Raw genomic sequence first — 14514 nt, 5'->3', positions numbered from 1 at the left:
TCACTGACACAACCTGATTTTGCTGTTATTATGGAGGTAAAAGCCAGGATACAGTGGCTCAGTGAATGTGGTGTGTAGTTTGTGCAGAAGAGTAATTGTATCAGAGACACTGTAGAAAGACAGAGTTCCTGCCTTGTGATCAACATACATTCCTATTCTAGAGATGGAGGTGGGCTTTTGTTTTTTTGCTTTTGTCTTTTTGCTTTTGAGTGACATATGTTTACTATCGTGTATGATTGTGTAGCCAGATGAAGAGCAACTCAAACTCCAAGACTTGTTATTTTGTCCTAGTCCACAAACATTAGCCCCTCCTTTTCTTGTGAGCCCTTTGTATGATACAGCAATCTCAGCATATGATCCTGACCACTCAACCTCCCAGTAGCAGTGTTTAGATACAGCTTCTCTACACAGCACCTGTTGCCATGAATCAAATCTGTCTGGATGGTCAGGATATGAATGATTCACATTAGGGCACCTTTCTACAACTCTGTTTCCCTCAGACAGTGTGAGGTCATTATGAGCAGTGTTGGGATCCAGGGTTAGCTGGCAGGCATCTGAGGGAGGATAAAACATGACTCATTGAGCAGTGGTGATTAAGGGCATAATGGTTTAAATTATCACTATTAATAGGTTATCATGTTCACTACCAGATAGAGCAGGGCACTATGTTCTCCTCTTGTATATGTGTGTGTGTATTTTGTATGTGTTTATGTACTTGTACATGCAGTACACATGTGTGTATCATATACTTACATGCTATGAAATCCTCTCTGGTCGTGGGCTCAGGCAGTGATAGACCGCTAACAAGTTTGGCTGTAAAGACAAAAAGGACACCCATCAACAACCACAACGTTCTGGGTCACACAACATTGTATTCAGAAGTGATGTTTTCAAAGTCATGGCACGAATGTGTCTCATACCAGTTTTAGAAATGTCCTTTAGTCCCTGCTGGAGTGCATCCTCTAGTTTCCCCCTGAGCTGAGAAAGTCTTTCTTTTACTTGATCAAAAGACAGATCTGTGTGGACCGTGTGTCTGGGTGAGTTGTCAGGAGCAGAGTAGGAACAGAGAGACTGGAAACTCTACAATGAGACAGAAAATGAACCGAATGCAATTTAACAAACATAAACCTTCCTCCAGGACCTACTGGAGCACTTTGGTACAGACCTAGTCCTAGTCAGATCAGATTGAATGAAATGCAAAATGGCACTCATGTTCAAAGTTATGAATGTTTTATAATTTTTAAATATTACAATCACAATGTTTTTGCATGGGGTATTAATGTGTAAATAAAGAAGAGTTGCCTTGGTTACCTTTTCTTCTCTATTATGTTTACCTCATTACCAAAGAGGTCCTGAATAGGAAACTGAAGTTTTGACTGACAGGTAGAGCAGTCTCAACAGTGACTTTTTACAAAACTGCATAAATAAACTAATCTCGTCTGTGATAATGCATCATATCTGAGTAGTGACAGTACCTGAAGGAAACAAATGTGGTTGTCAGTGTGTGAAAGCTGCTCCAGCTCAGCATCTCTCTTCTTCAGCTCAGCAATCTCCTGCTCCAGTTTCTCCATGAGTTCTTCTGCTCGACTCACCTCAGTCCTCTCCTGATCTCTGATCAGTTCTCTCACCTCAGAGCATCTTCTCTCAATGGAGCGGATAATTTCAGTAAAGAACCTCTCACTGTCCTCCACTGCTGCCTGTGCAGAACTCTTTTTGGACACAACACAAGACATGAGACATGAATTGCTGCAGCAGTCTCTTATTATTTCCTCTGGTTGATACAACTCACCTGAAGAGTTTTCACAGCCTGTCTCAGGTTCTGAAGTTCAGTCTCTTTTTCCTGGATTATCTGTTGGGATTTTCGCTGAGTATCACCCAACAGTTTCTGTGAACAGGTAAATCTATTAGAGTTGTGTATTTAATGTATTGAAAGAATGAAATGACTGAAGAGCTGAATCAGTTCTATGCACGGTTCGACAGGGTCAACAATGGTCAGCTGCCTCTGCCCCTACCCTGACGATACTGCACCCATTCTGACCCCCCACGAGGTCAGACTCTGCCTGAAAAGCATCAACCCCAGGAAAGCGGCAGGACCAGATGGTGTGGCAGGCCGCGTACTAAAGAATTGCGGTGACCAGCTGACAGAGGTATTTACAGACATTTTCAACCGCTCTCTAGCCCTTTCACATGTCCCCCCATGTTTCAAAGCATCAACCATCATACCTGTGCCAAAAAAGACTGCAGTCAAGTGCCTGAACGACTATAGGCCAGTGGCTCTCACCCCCATACCTGCTAAATGCTTGGAAAGGCTGGTCATGAAACACATAAGAGGCATCACACCAGCTTCCTTTGATCAACACCAATTTGCCTACAAAGCGAACAGATCTACAGAAGATGCAGTAGCCCTGCTGCTCAACACTGCACTGGAGCACCTGGAGTTAAAGAACACTTACATCCGTATTCTCTTTATAGATTACAGTTCTGCATTCAATACGATCCTTCCAGGCAAACTCATCTCCAAACTTCAGGACTTAAAACTCAATGCTACACTGTGTAACTGGGTATTGGACTTCCTGACCAATCGCACACAGAGGGCCTGATTTACTAACAGGATTGCGGCCATTTCTGGCATAAAATAGCAGTCGTAAACATAAAACGGTATTTACTAATGGAGCGCAGCGCATATTAACGCTTTGTGGGTGTTGACGGGGAGGACACAAAAAGGTGGGTGGAAACATGCGCAAATATTTGGGAGGAGCGAAGATAAGTGCGCCTAATGATGTATTGCGGGGTATTTACTAAACTGCCTGGCAAGCGCACATCTCCGATTTGCACGCTAATTCTCCGCCTCATAAAAGCACGTCTTAACCAGGAAGCCATTTTCATTTAGTCTGAAAACGTTGATATGGCAGCAGTGATAAGAGAAAGGCGAAGAAAGAAGACAGAGACAGCGCACAGAAATATTTTTTTCAACTCGTATAACACATTTTCAGTTTAATTAACCACAAATCATTAGACGGTACAGGTTAACCAGCCACGCAATACTTCAATTACTGAACCAGATCAGAGACCACATCTAACCCTCCAACCGGAGATCACATTCCATTCAATCAGTTGGTAAACATTGCAAATATTGGCACCGGATCATTTCAAACAGTTATAGTATCAGCAGTTGATATATCTCAGCCTTCACAAATATTCACACAGGTACTCGAAGCATTGCTATGGCGCACTGGTCAATACATTTCCCCACTGCCACAGCTGAAATTATAGACATCAAACAGGACTTTTTTTGAAATCGCAAGCTTTCCGAACGCAATATGAACCATTGATTGCACCCACGTCCATATATATTGTAGTGAACCCATGTCCCTTGTAGAAATTATTAATCCTGCCATGTACACATCTATATTGTTATAATAGACAGTTTATGCATTAATGCCACCAATAGCATATTCTTTATAATCGTGTTCTTTTAAACATCTTGCTGTAGGTGATGGCGGGCAGAACAACAATATAGCAGCGCACACATTGAATCAGGTTCAGTGATTGAGCGAACGTGAACCAATGTATCTATCTCCACTTCGCGGAAGCTTCATTTTCTCTTCCTAAATAAATACCACGGAAAATGCGGAAAAACACAGTGCGTTAATGTGCGAACGCAGTTTAAGCAGCGCTCGCAATGTTAGTAAATCAGGCCCTATATAGGGCGGAGTAAACACAGTTTGCCCAGCGCAGATCTGGTTTGATAAATACCAATGCGCAAAAACACTGTGCGTTAATTTGCGAACGCAGATTAAGCAGCGCTCGCATATTAGTAAATCAGGCCCAGAGTGTACAACTGGGGAAGCATCACCCTTCAAATCTGACCATCAGCACTGGCGCCCCACAAGGTTGCGTGCTCAGCCCACTTTTATACACCCTCTACACCCATGACTGTGCTCCCTCCAGCCCATCCAACTACATCTTCAAATTTGCAGATGATACAACAGTGCTTGGCCTCATCTCCAACAACGATGAGGCTGCCTACAGGCAAGAAGTGGGAAACCTGGCAGTCTGGTGTTCTGAGCACAACCTCAGTCTCAACATTAAGAAAACAAAAGAGATGATCATTGACTTCCGGAAGTCTTCCCAGCATAATCACCATCTCCCACTCTACATCAATGTTGAAGAGGTCGAACGTGTCACCTCTCTAAAGTTTCTGGGTCTGACACTGACGGAGGAGTTGTCCTGGGTCAAAAACACAGCTTCCGTTTTGGGGAAGGCCCAGCAACGCCTCTTTTACCTCCGGAAGTTGAGGAAAGAACACCTTCCTCAGAGGCTGGCTGCTGTATAATTTCTACCGCTGCGCTATAGAGAGTGTGCTCACATACTGCCTGAATGTATGGTCCTACAGCTGTACACTGGCGGAGCAGGCAGCCATCCAGAGGCTGATTAAAACAGCGGGAAGGATCATTGGAGTAGAGCTACCCGACATCTTGTCCATCTCCTCCTCCCGTTGCCTGCAGTGCTCTAAACGCATCCTCACAGACCCTTCCCATCCTGCCCATCACCTGTTCCTGTTACTCCCATCAGGGAAAAGGTTAAGATCAAAAAAGGCACGCACCTCCAGGATGGCAAAGAGCTTCTATCCCTGTGCAATAAGGCTCCTCAACAGCTTACCCACCCCACCCCCCACCCCCCTTCATCTCCCCCCGGCCCAGCCCGCCCCGCCCCCCATGAACTGCACTCTAACACTTGATGCACCTTAATATGGAAATATGGAGATATGGAAATATATTGCTTTTATTATTATTATTATTATTATTATTATTTTATGTATGATATTTATGAATCTATTTATTAATTGTTATTTATTATTATTTAGCTGTGTAAGAAGTCTGGTTGCCTCTACTGTCTCGTTGTTTTTGTGGCAATGACAAATAAAGTACTTTGAACTTTGAAACATATCATGTATTAGTACTCTCTTGCATTCCCTACCCCCTTCCCACAGACACCTGCGGATTGTTGTCTTTGTCTTGTACCTGATCAAGGCTGTCTCCACGGCAACCACAATCTTGCGAACTGAGAAGTTGACTGATTGTGGCCTAGGAAGGCAACACCCCAGGCCTACTCCTACACAAACTTTCTACATATATATTCACGAATATGCATTCACCCTCCACGACCCCCATCTCACGCCTTCACCCGCTTCATACCCCCAGTGTGACAGGCGGGTCTGTGACCAGTGCTGAAAGGCTGCAGGACTGGATGGCTGCTTGTTTGTACTGGTTTACCACCATACCCCCAACCCACCCCCGTTGCAAGTCTCTGTCATGTGTAAAATGCATGTGCTTAGGTGCTGAGGTGTTTTTTTTACTGTTCCCACACTGTACTCCTCTAGGAGCATAGTCTGGGGGTTGCCTTTTTTCTCTCCTCCCCTCCCCAATGTTATGCTGAAATTCTTCCCTCAACCTTGTCTTCCCGTTCTGTCTACCCCCCTTGTCAGTATATGTATGGGCGGGCTGATTGCCATTTTCACTAGTTTACTATAGTACAGGCTGTGTTGCTGGTACTTGTGTACTTGTGTTGTAACAATAAAGGACTACAACTACTACTACTGATATTCACTTTCATGATTAAAAAAGTTAAAACTCAAAGTCACACTCATTGACTATTTTCATTTAACCATAACCATGAACCATAAAGATGTTGATGTATCAAATGTCAGATTGAAGTCAAGAAATTAACCTTAGGATCAAAAACTGAGAATAAAGTCAGAGAATGCTGGTGCTATTCACATTAATGTGTTTATCAGTGCACAATAACACATTTTAGCTGGAAGGCCTTTGCCAGTATCAGGAGTACCAGGAGTACTAAGCAAGTCTCACCTGTTTCTCAGTTCTCTCTGCTGCGACTGACACCGTTTTATGTCCATTATGTTCATCCATGATACACAGCATACATATGCATCTCTGATCAGTGCGACAGAAGACCTCTAGTAGTTTATCATGATGAGAGCAGATCAGATCTTCTAGTTTACCAGCAGCTTCAATCACTTTGTGTTTTCTCCCTGGGTCGAGATTATTATGATCTCTGAAGTGAGTTTCACAGTAAGAGGCCAGACACATCAGACAGGACTTGACCGCCTTTCGTTTTCTCCCAATGCAGACGTCACACTCCACATCTCCAGGTACAGCATAACAGTGAGCATGTGGTGCAGCCTGGAGTCCCATAATCTTCAGCTTCTCCACCACGTCAGCCAGCATGGTGTTTCTGCCCAGAACTGGCCTTGGTGTGAAGGTCTGTCTGCACTGTGGACAGCTGTGGACTCCCTTCAGATCTTCCTGATCCCAGCAGCTCTTGATACAATCCATACAGAAACTGTGTCCACAAGGAATAGTCACAGGATCCTTCAGCAGATCAAGACAGATTGGACAGCTAAACTGGTCCTGACTCCATAAAACACTGGCCTCTGCCATTTTGGGTTACTCTCTGTATATGTGTGTTTTTTCCTGTCTCTCTCTGTTCGTGTCGCTTACTTTTGCGATCTCTTCCTGACAGAGTAAAGAAAAAGGCAGAACTGAGTTTCGTTTCTCTGGAAAGGGCTGAGCACTGAGGGGTGGGAGTGGCTTCCTAAGTCTGTGAGAGTGGGAGGGGCAGCAGTGCAGAGAGCACAAGAGAACACCATTACCTTTTACTGTTTACTGTTGTAATCTCTTACTGACAGTCGAGTTAGAGGCAGAATGGAATGAGGGAAGGAGGGAGATAAAAAAGGAGTTTATTTCAATAACAGTGGTTAGAGGTTGAGCCATAAATCCTTTTGTCAGAAGGACTTTCAAACAGACAGATGCTTGAAATTTGTGACTTGACACAAAGTGATAAGACAGGAATGCTACGTCAATCATTCACCTCATTTAAGTTCATTACCCTTTCATTGGCAAAGTGGAAAAAAAAAAATTGAGTGCAGCAAAATAGCTTATTTTCCATATGGAGACTGGCAAATGAACCAGCATTATTTTAGCAAACATGTATTTGGGACCTGCAGAACATATGGCATATACTGTATAGTATACATATATAAATCATAAATATGTGTGTGTGTGTGTGTGTGTGTGTGTGTGTGTGTGTGTGAGTGTGTGTTTTTTGTGAATGCACGCAATACACAATATAAAGATGCTGGACATGGGCCTGTACGTTTGTATAAGTGTATGTGTGTGTAGGTAACTGCATGCCCTCTCACCTAGCAGGACCAGGATGCATGCCAGGATGGCGATGAGTGCCCCTCGGCTCAGGCTGGCGTGCAGTGTGTAGACCTCAGCACTGCAAGAGAGAGCGTTGCCATCGGCATCATAGCTGCACACGCGCACGGTGAGCATGGCCCTGCTGCTCTGCATCAGCAGCTCGCCGCCCGACACCTGGATGGGCAGGTGGTAGACGCTCTGCTTCTTGTCAGGGATAATCACCCTTAACTGTTACTGTATTACCTCAGAATAAAGACTTCACAAACAGAAATATTATTAATAACAGATGTTTACTCCAGGCCCAGAGGAGTGAAGTGGCATGAATCGCTACAAACCAAACACTTACCTCCCTTTCAAAATAAGCTCTTCTTTATTCAAAATAATGTATACACAGATTAAACATAAAGTCCCCTCCCAGGTCTTTGTTCATACCTTTGGTTCCAGACAGTGTCTCTTGGTTTCACTCGGTTCCAGGTACCAAGACACTAACTCAGTATAAGCTAAACATTTCATGACATGTCTAAGTTAAACATTCAAAGTGGGCCTCGTGCCAGACACTGCCATCTCCTCTCCACAGAACAAAGACACAGATAAGAAATTAATTTAATAAACCAAAAACCCTTCATGATAATTCTTATATAGAATACTTTCTTTCACACTTCTGCTGCGACCAGCCACCGCTTCAGGTCAGCACCCACGCCGAGTTATCTGCCACAGAGAGGGGGAAAACGCTGGTCAGATCAATCAATCAGTCAATTAATCAATCTATCTATCAATCAGTCAGTCAGTCAATCAATTAATAAATAAATTAATCGATTAACCAAATATCCATCAAACCAATAAATAAATCAACCAATCTTTCCGTATCTTAGTCAACAAATTAACTAAACAGAAAATCAATCACTCTCTCACTCAATCAACCAGTCAAACAATCAATTTTCAGTATCAATCAATGAATCAGGTGATCAGTTTCAGCGAAACACACCTTGGTTATCTCAAGTTGGGTTTTTTTGCATCCTCTGGGGCAAGACTGTAGTAAAAATGCTGTCCTCCAATAGGGTCGTCCGCATCCGTCGCCGTGAGGGTGTGAATCAACTGAGAACGGCAAGTAACAGAACATCAGACATTTGGCCCTTGAATATATATGTGTTTGTGTGTGTGTGTGTGTGTGTGTGTGTGTGTGTGTGTGTGTGTGTGTTTTTCTCGGCTATGCAAGGTCTTACCTTCCCTGCTTTAGCATTCTCGCACACAAGGCTTCATAGTTCGGAGTGAGTGAAGGAGGATTGTTGTTAATGTCCGTGATCCTTATCGCCACAGACACACTTGGGATTTGGCTGTGATTATCTGAGCAGAGAAGGCACACAGAAGTGGCAATTCTAACAAAGGGCAAACAAATGTAATTGTTTGTCTATTTCATTATTAAATGCAGCCTTAACAAAATTAAATGGTGTGTCTGATGTTTTATAAATGTTTTATTTACCTCGTTTAGCTGTAGCCTTTTCCCATGATTCCCTCTGACTCCCTGTCTCCTTCTTCTAGCCTTTATCTCAGGTTATCAATCCGTCCCTATGGCAACTGTTTGAGCCTGAATTGTATTGAAGGGATTTTGATTTACCAATATATTTCTTCAATTTTTTGGATGAAACACAAGACAGGCTGAGTGTCCCCCTATCAGTGAGCAGTGACTGTGCACCTCAAATGCGTAGCGAAAGCATCTGGAGTCATAGCTATTGCATTCCACTTTGGTGACACAGTGTCTGTGGATTGGTCTTCCAGCTCCGTGTGTGTGTTCTCCAACGGCAAGTCTGTGTACTCCGCCACCATCACAGAGGCACCGACCACTGAAGTTAATGTTGACTGGAGATATTAAGTCAAAAATATAGTGCTGAAGGTCAGGGACGTGCACAGGAATTTTGAAGGGCAGTTGCTCTGCCCTGGAAAAAAGGGGCAACACATTCATTTTTGTCACCGCCGCTGCCACGCCCCCGTCCCCTGATCGCAAATGTTGCCAATATAATTTTAAACTCTCACTAACCGCCGCTGCCACGCCCCCGTCATCTGATCGCAAATTTTGTCAATATCATCTTAAACTCTCACTAACCGCTGCTGCCACGCCCCGTCCCCTGATAGCAAATATATATATTTCCCTCGGAGGGGCAACTTCAGTCGAGGAGGGCAAACGGGCAGTTGCCTGAGCCCACTCCTGTGCACGTCCCTGTGTATTAGTTTAAGGGGCATTTACAGACATTCATATTGATTCATGTTCACGGATCGGACTTAATGGAGATTTTAATAAATATTACAGAAATCAATATCTGAGCTCAAGTGTGGTGAAATGAAGAATGCTGCCGCACTCTCCAACCGTGATGTTTTAGTAGTTCACAGTACAGCTGGGCCTTCTGGAACATGTAATAAAGAGGACAAAACCCTTTTCATATCCTCACTACACAAAAGCTCTTTTCATGCCCAGTTCCTCTGCAGCTGGTACTATAGGTCCATTTCAAGACCATGGAAATCACAATAGAGATAAACTGAGGGAGAGTTGTGTTGCAGTTGGAAGGGTTGACTTGGGAGTGTTGAGGACACAGTCTGTGAAGCCTTTATGCTAACCAAATGAACCATAAGAAACTATAAACTATGAAAACTAGAGTAAAACAAGCATTCCACCCTTTGTATGCCCACAAAGCATGTCAATGTGCCCCATTGTCTAGAGATGTATTTACTTAAAGGGAAGCGGGTTGTAAACTTCTGCAATCCACTGTAAGGAAAAGAGAAGTGTGGTGATATGCATGGGGTGATGCACACTATATCCCTCCCTCTTTTGCAAGGAAGCTAAGGGGTTTAGACAAACAGACTGTTCCGGAACAAAGCAAGTACTGTGAATAATGAAAAACAAATTCAAAACTGAGAACGAGTTGTACGTATTGGTAATTATTTTAGGAACTTCTGATACAATCCACAGGGCCTTGTTCTGTTTGCACTTCCAGGTAGATCAGTAGCCAGCCATGGGTATATGAACCTGGTGGAGATAAAACAGCAGTAGTAGAGAGACATATTGAAGGTGAGACCGAGCTGTTCTTCAGAAAATTAGTGTGTAACGTAAGTGTCAAAAGGTGAGGTATCAAGATACATAGCCTGCTTATATTTAACTTGAATTATTTGCTGAAGGATATGCTTTACTTGCAGTTCAATATCACGTATGTTCTTTTTTGTAACATTGTAAATCTTTCAGTGGGTATTGTTTTTTAGTAACCTTATTAGTTTTCATTATGGATCGTGAGTCATTCTATGTGTTGTGCATTATTATTAGAACGGTTAATAACTTAAGATAACTTATAGCACTGTTATTCACAATGAGAATTTGAATAGGAATAGAATTGCTACTTATATTGTTGAATGACAAATATGTTGATGTGAAATGTTTCTTTATTTCCAAAACTACCACTACTTAATTAGCAGTACTGTTATCTGCAATGGATATTAATTAGTTGAACTATACATTTGATGCTGAATATTTGATTTGGTTGATGAATCTGTTTATGGTTAAGGTCTTGTTAAGAACAACAGTTTCCATGTGAAAAATGTTATATATTTACCTGTATTAGTAGCTAAATGACTTTGCAACAGTTTAATACACAGATTATACTTTCTTTACAGGATGGATGATGTTTCTCTCTTGCTGTCTCCTCTGCTGCTTTTCCTGCTGGTTATTGCTGCCGAATGGATGAAGGGAGCAGCTGGCACATGCATCATACCTGATAAAGATCAAATTGACCTCTCCGACCACAATCTCACCGGAGTGCCTTCAAACCTACCACAAAACACCCAGTATTTGGACATCTCCTTCAACTCCATCTCCACGCTGACATCAGAAGGTCTGTCCGGCCTCTCGGCCCTGTGTATCTTTAAAATGACTAACTGTGGGCTGACCTCCATCTTGCCAAAAGCATTTCAAGGAAACCCACGTCTGGAGGAGCTGGACCTCTCATTCAATACACTCTCAACAATCCCTGAAATACAAAGACTGCCCAAGCTCAGAATTTTTGACCTTTCTGAAAACCTCTATGAGTCTTTCACCTTGGGCCAGTCCTTTCAATATCTACAGAGTCTGTCTTCCATTTCTCTGGGAGGGCCACGAATATCACATCTGGACAAGCGCGACTTGAAGCCTCTCACAAGTTCCCCCCTGCGTGAGCTAACACTGCGAGCAGGGGCTGAGCTCACATATTTTGACACTGATTTTCTGGGTTATCTTTCGGAGTTAAAAGCATTAACACTTCAGATTCATTTTTGCAAAACGCCCAAACTATTCAGAGACATTCTCTTGGACTTGCAGACAACTGGAGTGGATACGCTGATAATCGAGAAGTTTCTTCCAGAGGTCTGTGATGTCTCAGCCAACCTCACAGACGACCTGAGAAATGTGGGTAAGCTCCGGCACCTCACGTTTGAGAACTCCTGGCACAGCAGTTCAGATTTGTCACAGGCTTTTGTCAACATCATTCAGTCTCCACTGCAGACATTGTCATTTAGAAACTGCACTTTTTTACAAGACACACCGGCAGGCCTGGTGATCCTGTCTGTCCCAGACTTCAGTAAAATTGGCAATCTCCAAGTTCTTACTTTAAACACTATTCACCACCATCAATACGATCATTTTCATGAAAGTGTGAATCTATCACTATTTCAGGGTTTAGTAAAAGCAGAATTATCTGGATCAGAATTGAATATAAAAGGTAATATTTTGGGTAATGTTATAGGTGATTTATCATCCTTGAAGATTGTGGATGTCTCAAATAACAACCTGGCCTGCAATTCCTTGCAGAATGCATTCCCTATCCACGCCCTCTCAACATTGAAAGAGCTTATAATTAGAAAGAACAAGTTAGAGAGCCTTTGCAGAGTTGCAGAGTACGTACATCTATTTCCGCATCTGGAGATTGTGGATCTGAGCTTCAACCCCATCAAGCTGCCTGACCATAAGAAGGTGAAATGGCCCCCACACCTGAGAAACCTTTCTCTGAGTGGAAACCTCCTTGGGAATGCCTTGTTTGATCATCTCTCTCCGCACTTTGTCAGTCTTAATCTGACACAAACGGATATCACTAGCCTGAACAAAGACGCTCTCCATCACATGAAGGGCCTCAAGGAGCTCTTTCTAGGCTCTAACGCAATAAGAGAACTTCCACCTGACCTCGTCCTGCCAGCACTGGAGGAGTTGCACCTGGACCGCAACAGTATCAACACATTGAAGCCGGAGTCGTTCAGAGGACTGCCCAAACTCAAGAAATTCAATGGTGGACACAATCCTTTTGTTTGTGACTGTAATCTCTACTGGTTCGTTCATGACTTTAATAAAACATTGCTGGTCGATTGGCCAGCAGCATATAACTGCTATTCCCCCACGCAGCTCACTGGAACACCACTTAAGGATTTCTATCCCAGTAAAGTGGTTTGTAACCCACTGATCATGTTTGGCGTTTGTTTTCCAGTAGTCTTGTTTGTCTTGGTTTCTTTTGGAGTTGTGTTTCACTTCATGGATGGAGTCTGGTACGTAAAGATGCTGTGGATCTGGTTAAGAGTTAAACAGAGGAGTCGGAATAACTACAGACGCCTGGCGGGATCCACCTTCAGTTACCACGCCTTCATATCCTACAGTGAGAAAGATGCCGAATGGGTTCAGTCCGAACTGGTGCACCAACTGGAGGCCGCAAATCTCCACCTGTGCATCCATGAGCGAGACTTCGTCCCGGGCGAGTGGGTCATCGACAACATCATCAACTGTGTGGAGAGCAGCTACAAGACAGTGTTTGTGTTGTCCCAGAGCTTCGTCCAGAGCGAGTGGTGTAACTACGAGCTCTTCTTCGCACAGCACCGCGCCATCGACATCCAAGAGGACTCCCTGCTGTTAGTTCTGCTGGAGCCCATCCCGCCAGAATCGCTTTCCAAAAAGTTCCAGCGCCTGAGGTATTTTCTCCGGCAGCAGACTTACTTGCAGTGGCCCGACGAGGAGCCCAAGCGCCGGCTGTTCTGGGCCAGCCTGACAGCCATGTTGAGAACCGCAGACAGGAGTGTCGTGCTGCGCCAAGTGGCGGAAGACATAGCAGATCTGTGTCATGATGTCACTGAGTCGGCAGAACACACCTAAAGTCATTTCACTTACTGTTGACAATTCTATCACAAGTCTGGCCATTGAATTGAGTGTGATGGCAAGGATACTGATCACAATTACCTTACCATCTACCAGAGAAAGAGAACAGAGGAAAGGATGCAACAATGGACTGGTACTGACTGCATCTACATCTCTCAAACTCACGGACTGACCCTGACTGCATCTGCACCTCTGAAACTCCTGGACTGATACTGACTGTATCTCTGAAACTCATAGACTGATACTGACTGCATCTACACCTCTGAAACTGATACTGACTGGATCTCTGAAACCAATGGACTGATACTGACTGCATCTACACCTCTGAAACTGACACTGACTGGATCTCTGAAACCAATGGACTGATACTGACTGCATCTACACCTCTGAAACTGACACTGACTGGATCTCTGAAACTCCTCGACTGATACTGACTGCTTCTCTGAAACTCATAGAGTAACCCTGACTGCATCTCTAACACTCCTGGACTGATACTGACTGCACCTCTGAAACTCATGGACTGATTCTGATACTGACTGCATCCACACCTCCGAAACTCATGGACTGATTCTGGCTGCATCTACACCTCTGAAACTCCTCAGCCCAGAACAATTCAGAGCATCAGTTCTTTCAGTTCTACCATTGAAATATTTACTGTAATGCATAAATGTATATTATGTTGTTTGTTTTGTGCATTGACAAGGATTGTTTTGAAAATAATATGTACTGACAGATAGAACTTATCCTATCAAAAGTAAACCATGAAAAACATAATTGCTGTGTAAAACATGGAAATATTTGACTTCACACAATTCTTCTAGTTAAAAATGACAAATGTTGGGGGGGGGGCACTGTGGCGCAAGCTGATAAGCCCCCCATTTACGGGCTTCATAGCAGGGACACAGGTTCGATTCTACCCTGCTGCCATTCTCCCGAACCTCTCCCACGTCTTCTCCGCTTCGCTTCCTGTCCACAACTCTGCACTGTACTGTCCAAATAAAGAAATAAAAGCCCAAAATACATTTAAAAAAATGTGTCATATACAAACCTCTGAAAAACACTAACACTCTGAATGAATCTCATACTATTCCCTCATGTTTACATGATACCATGCACATTTTACTTCATATGGAAACCGAG

The 14514-nt window shown here is 43.5% G+C and overlaps 1 protein-coding gene across 1 annotated transcript in view; it reads right to left on the bottom strand.

The window, feature by feature from the left end:
- LOC308378246 (uncharacterized protein) overlaps positions 1-14514 on the bottom strand; it is a gene marked incomplete at both ends in the record, with an annotated part of 21896 nt that continues 7382 nt past the window's right edge. Inside the window, 10 exons of the mRNA XM_080855107.1 lie at positions 1-554; positions 754-813; positions 921-1080; positions 1476-1709; positions 1790-1885; positions 5871-6469; positions 7223-7451; positions 12862-13004; positions 13220-13302; positions 13456-13463. Of these exons, the coding sequence (XP_080711233.1) occupies positions 1-554; positions 754-813; positions 921-1080; positions 1476-1709; positions 1790-1885; positions 5871-6469; positions 7223-7451; positions 12862-13004; positions 13220-13302; positions 13456-13463 (2166 nt within the window). The remainder of the gene's footprint in view (positions 555-753; positions 814-920; positions 1081-1475; positions 1710-1789; positions 1886-5870; positions 6470-7222; positions 7452-12861; positions 13005-13219; positions 13303-13455; positions 13464-14514) is intronic.

This window comes from Sprattus sprattus, assembly GCF_963457725.1.
Source record: "Sprattus sprattus genome assembly, chromosome: 17".
NCBI classification, from domain to species: domain Eukaryota; kingdom Metazoa; phylum Chordata; class Actinopteri; order Clupeiformes; family Clupeidae; genus Sprattus; species Sprattus sprattus.
Note: the sequence above shows the minus strand (reverse complement) of the source record. Positions and strands in the feature narration are given on the sequence as shown.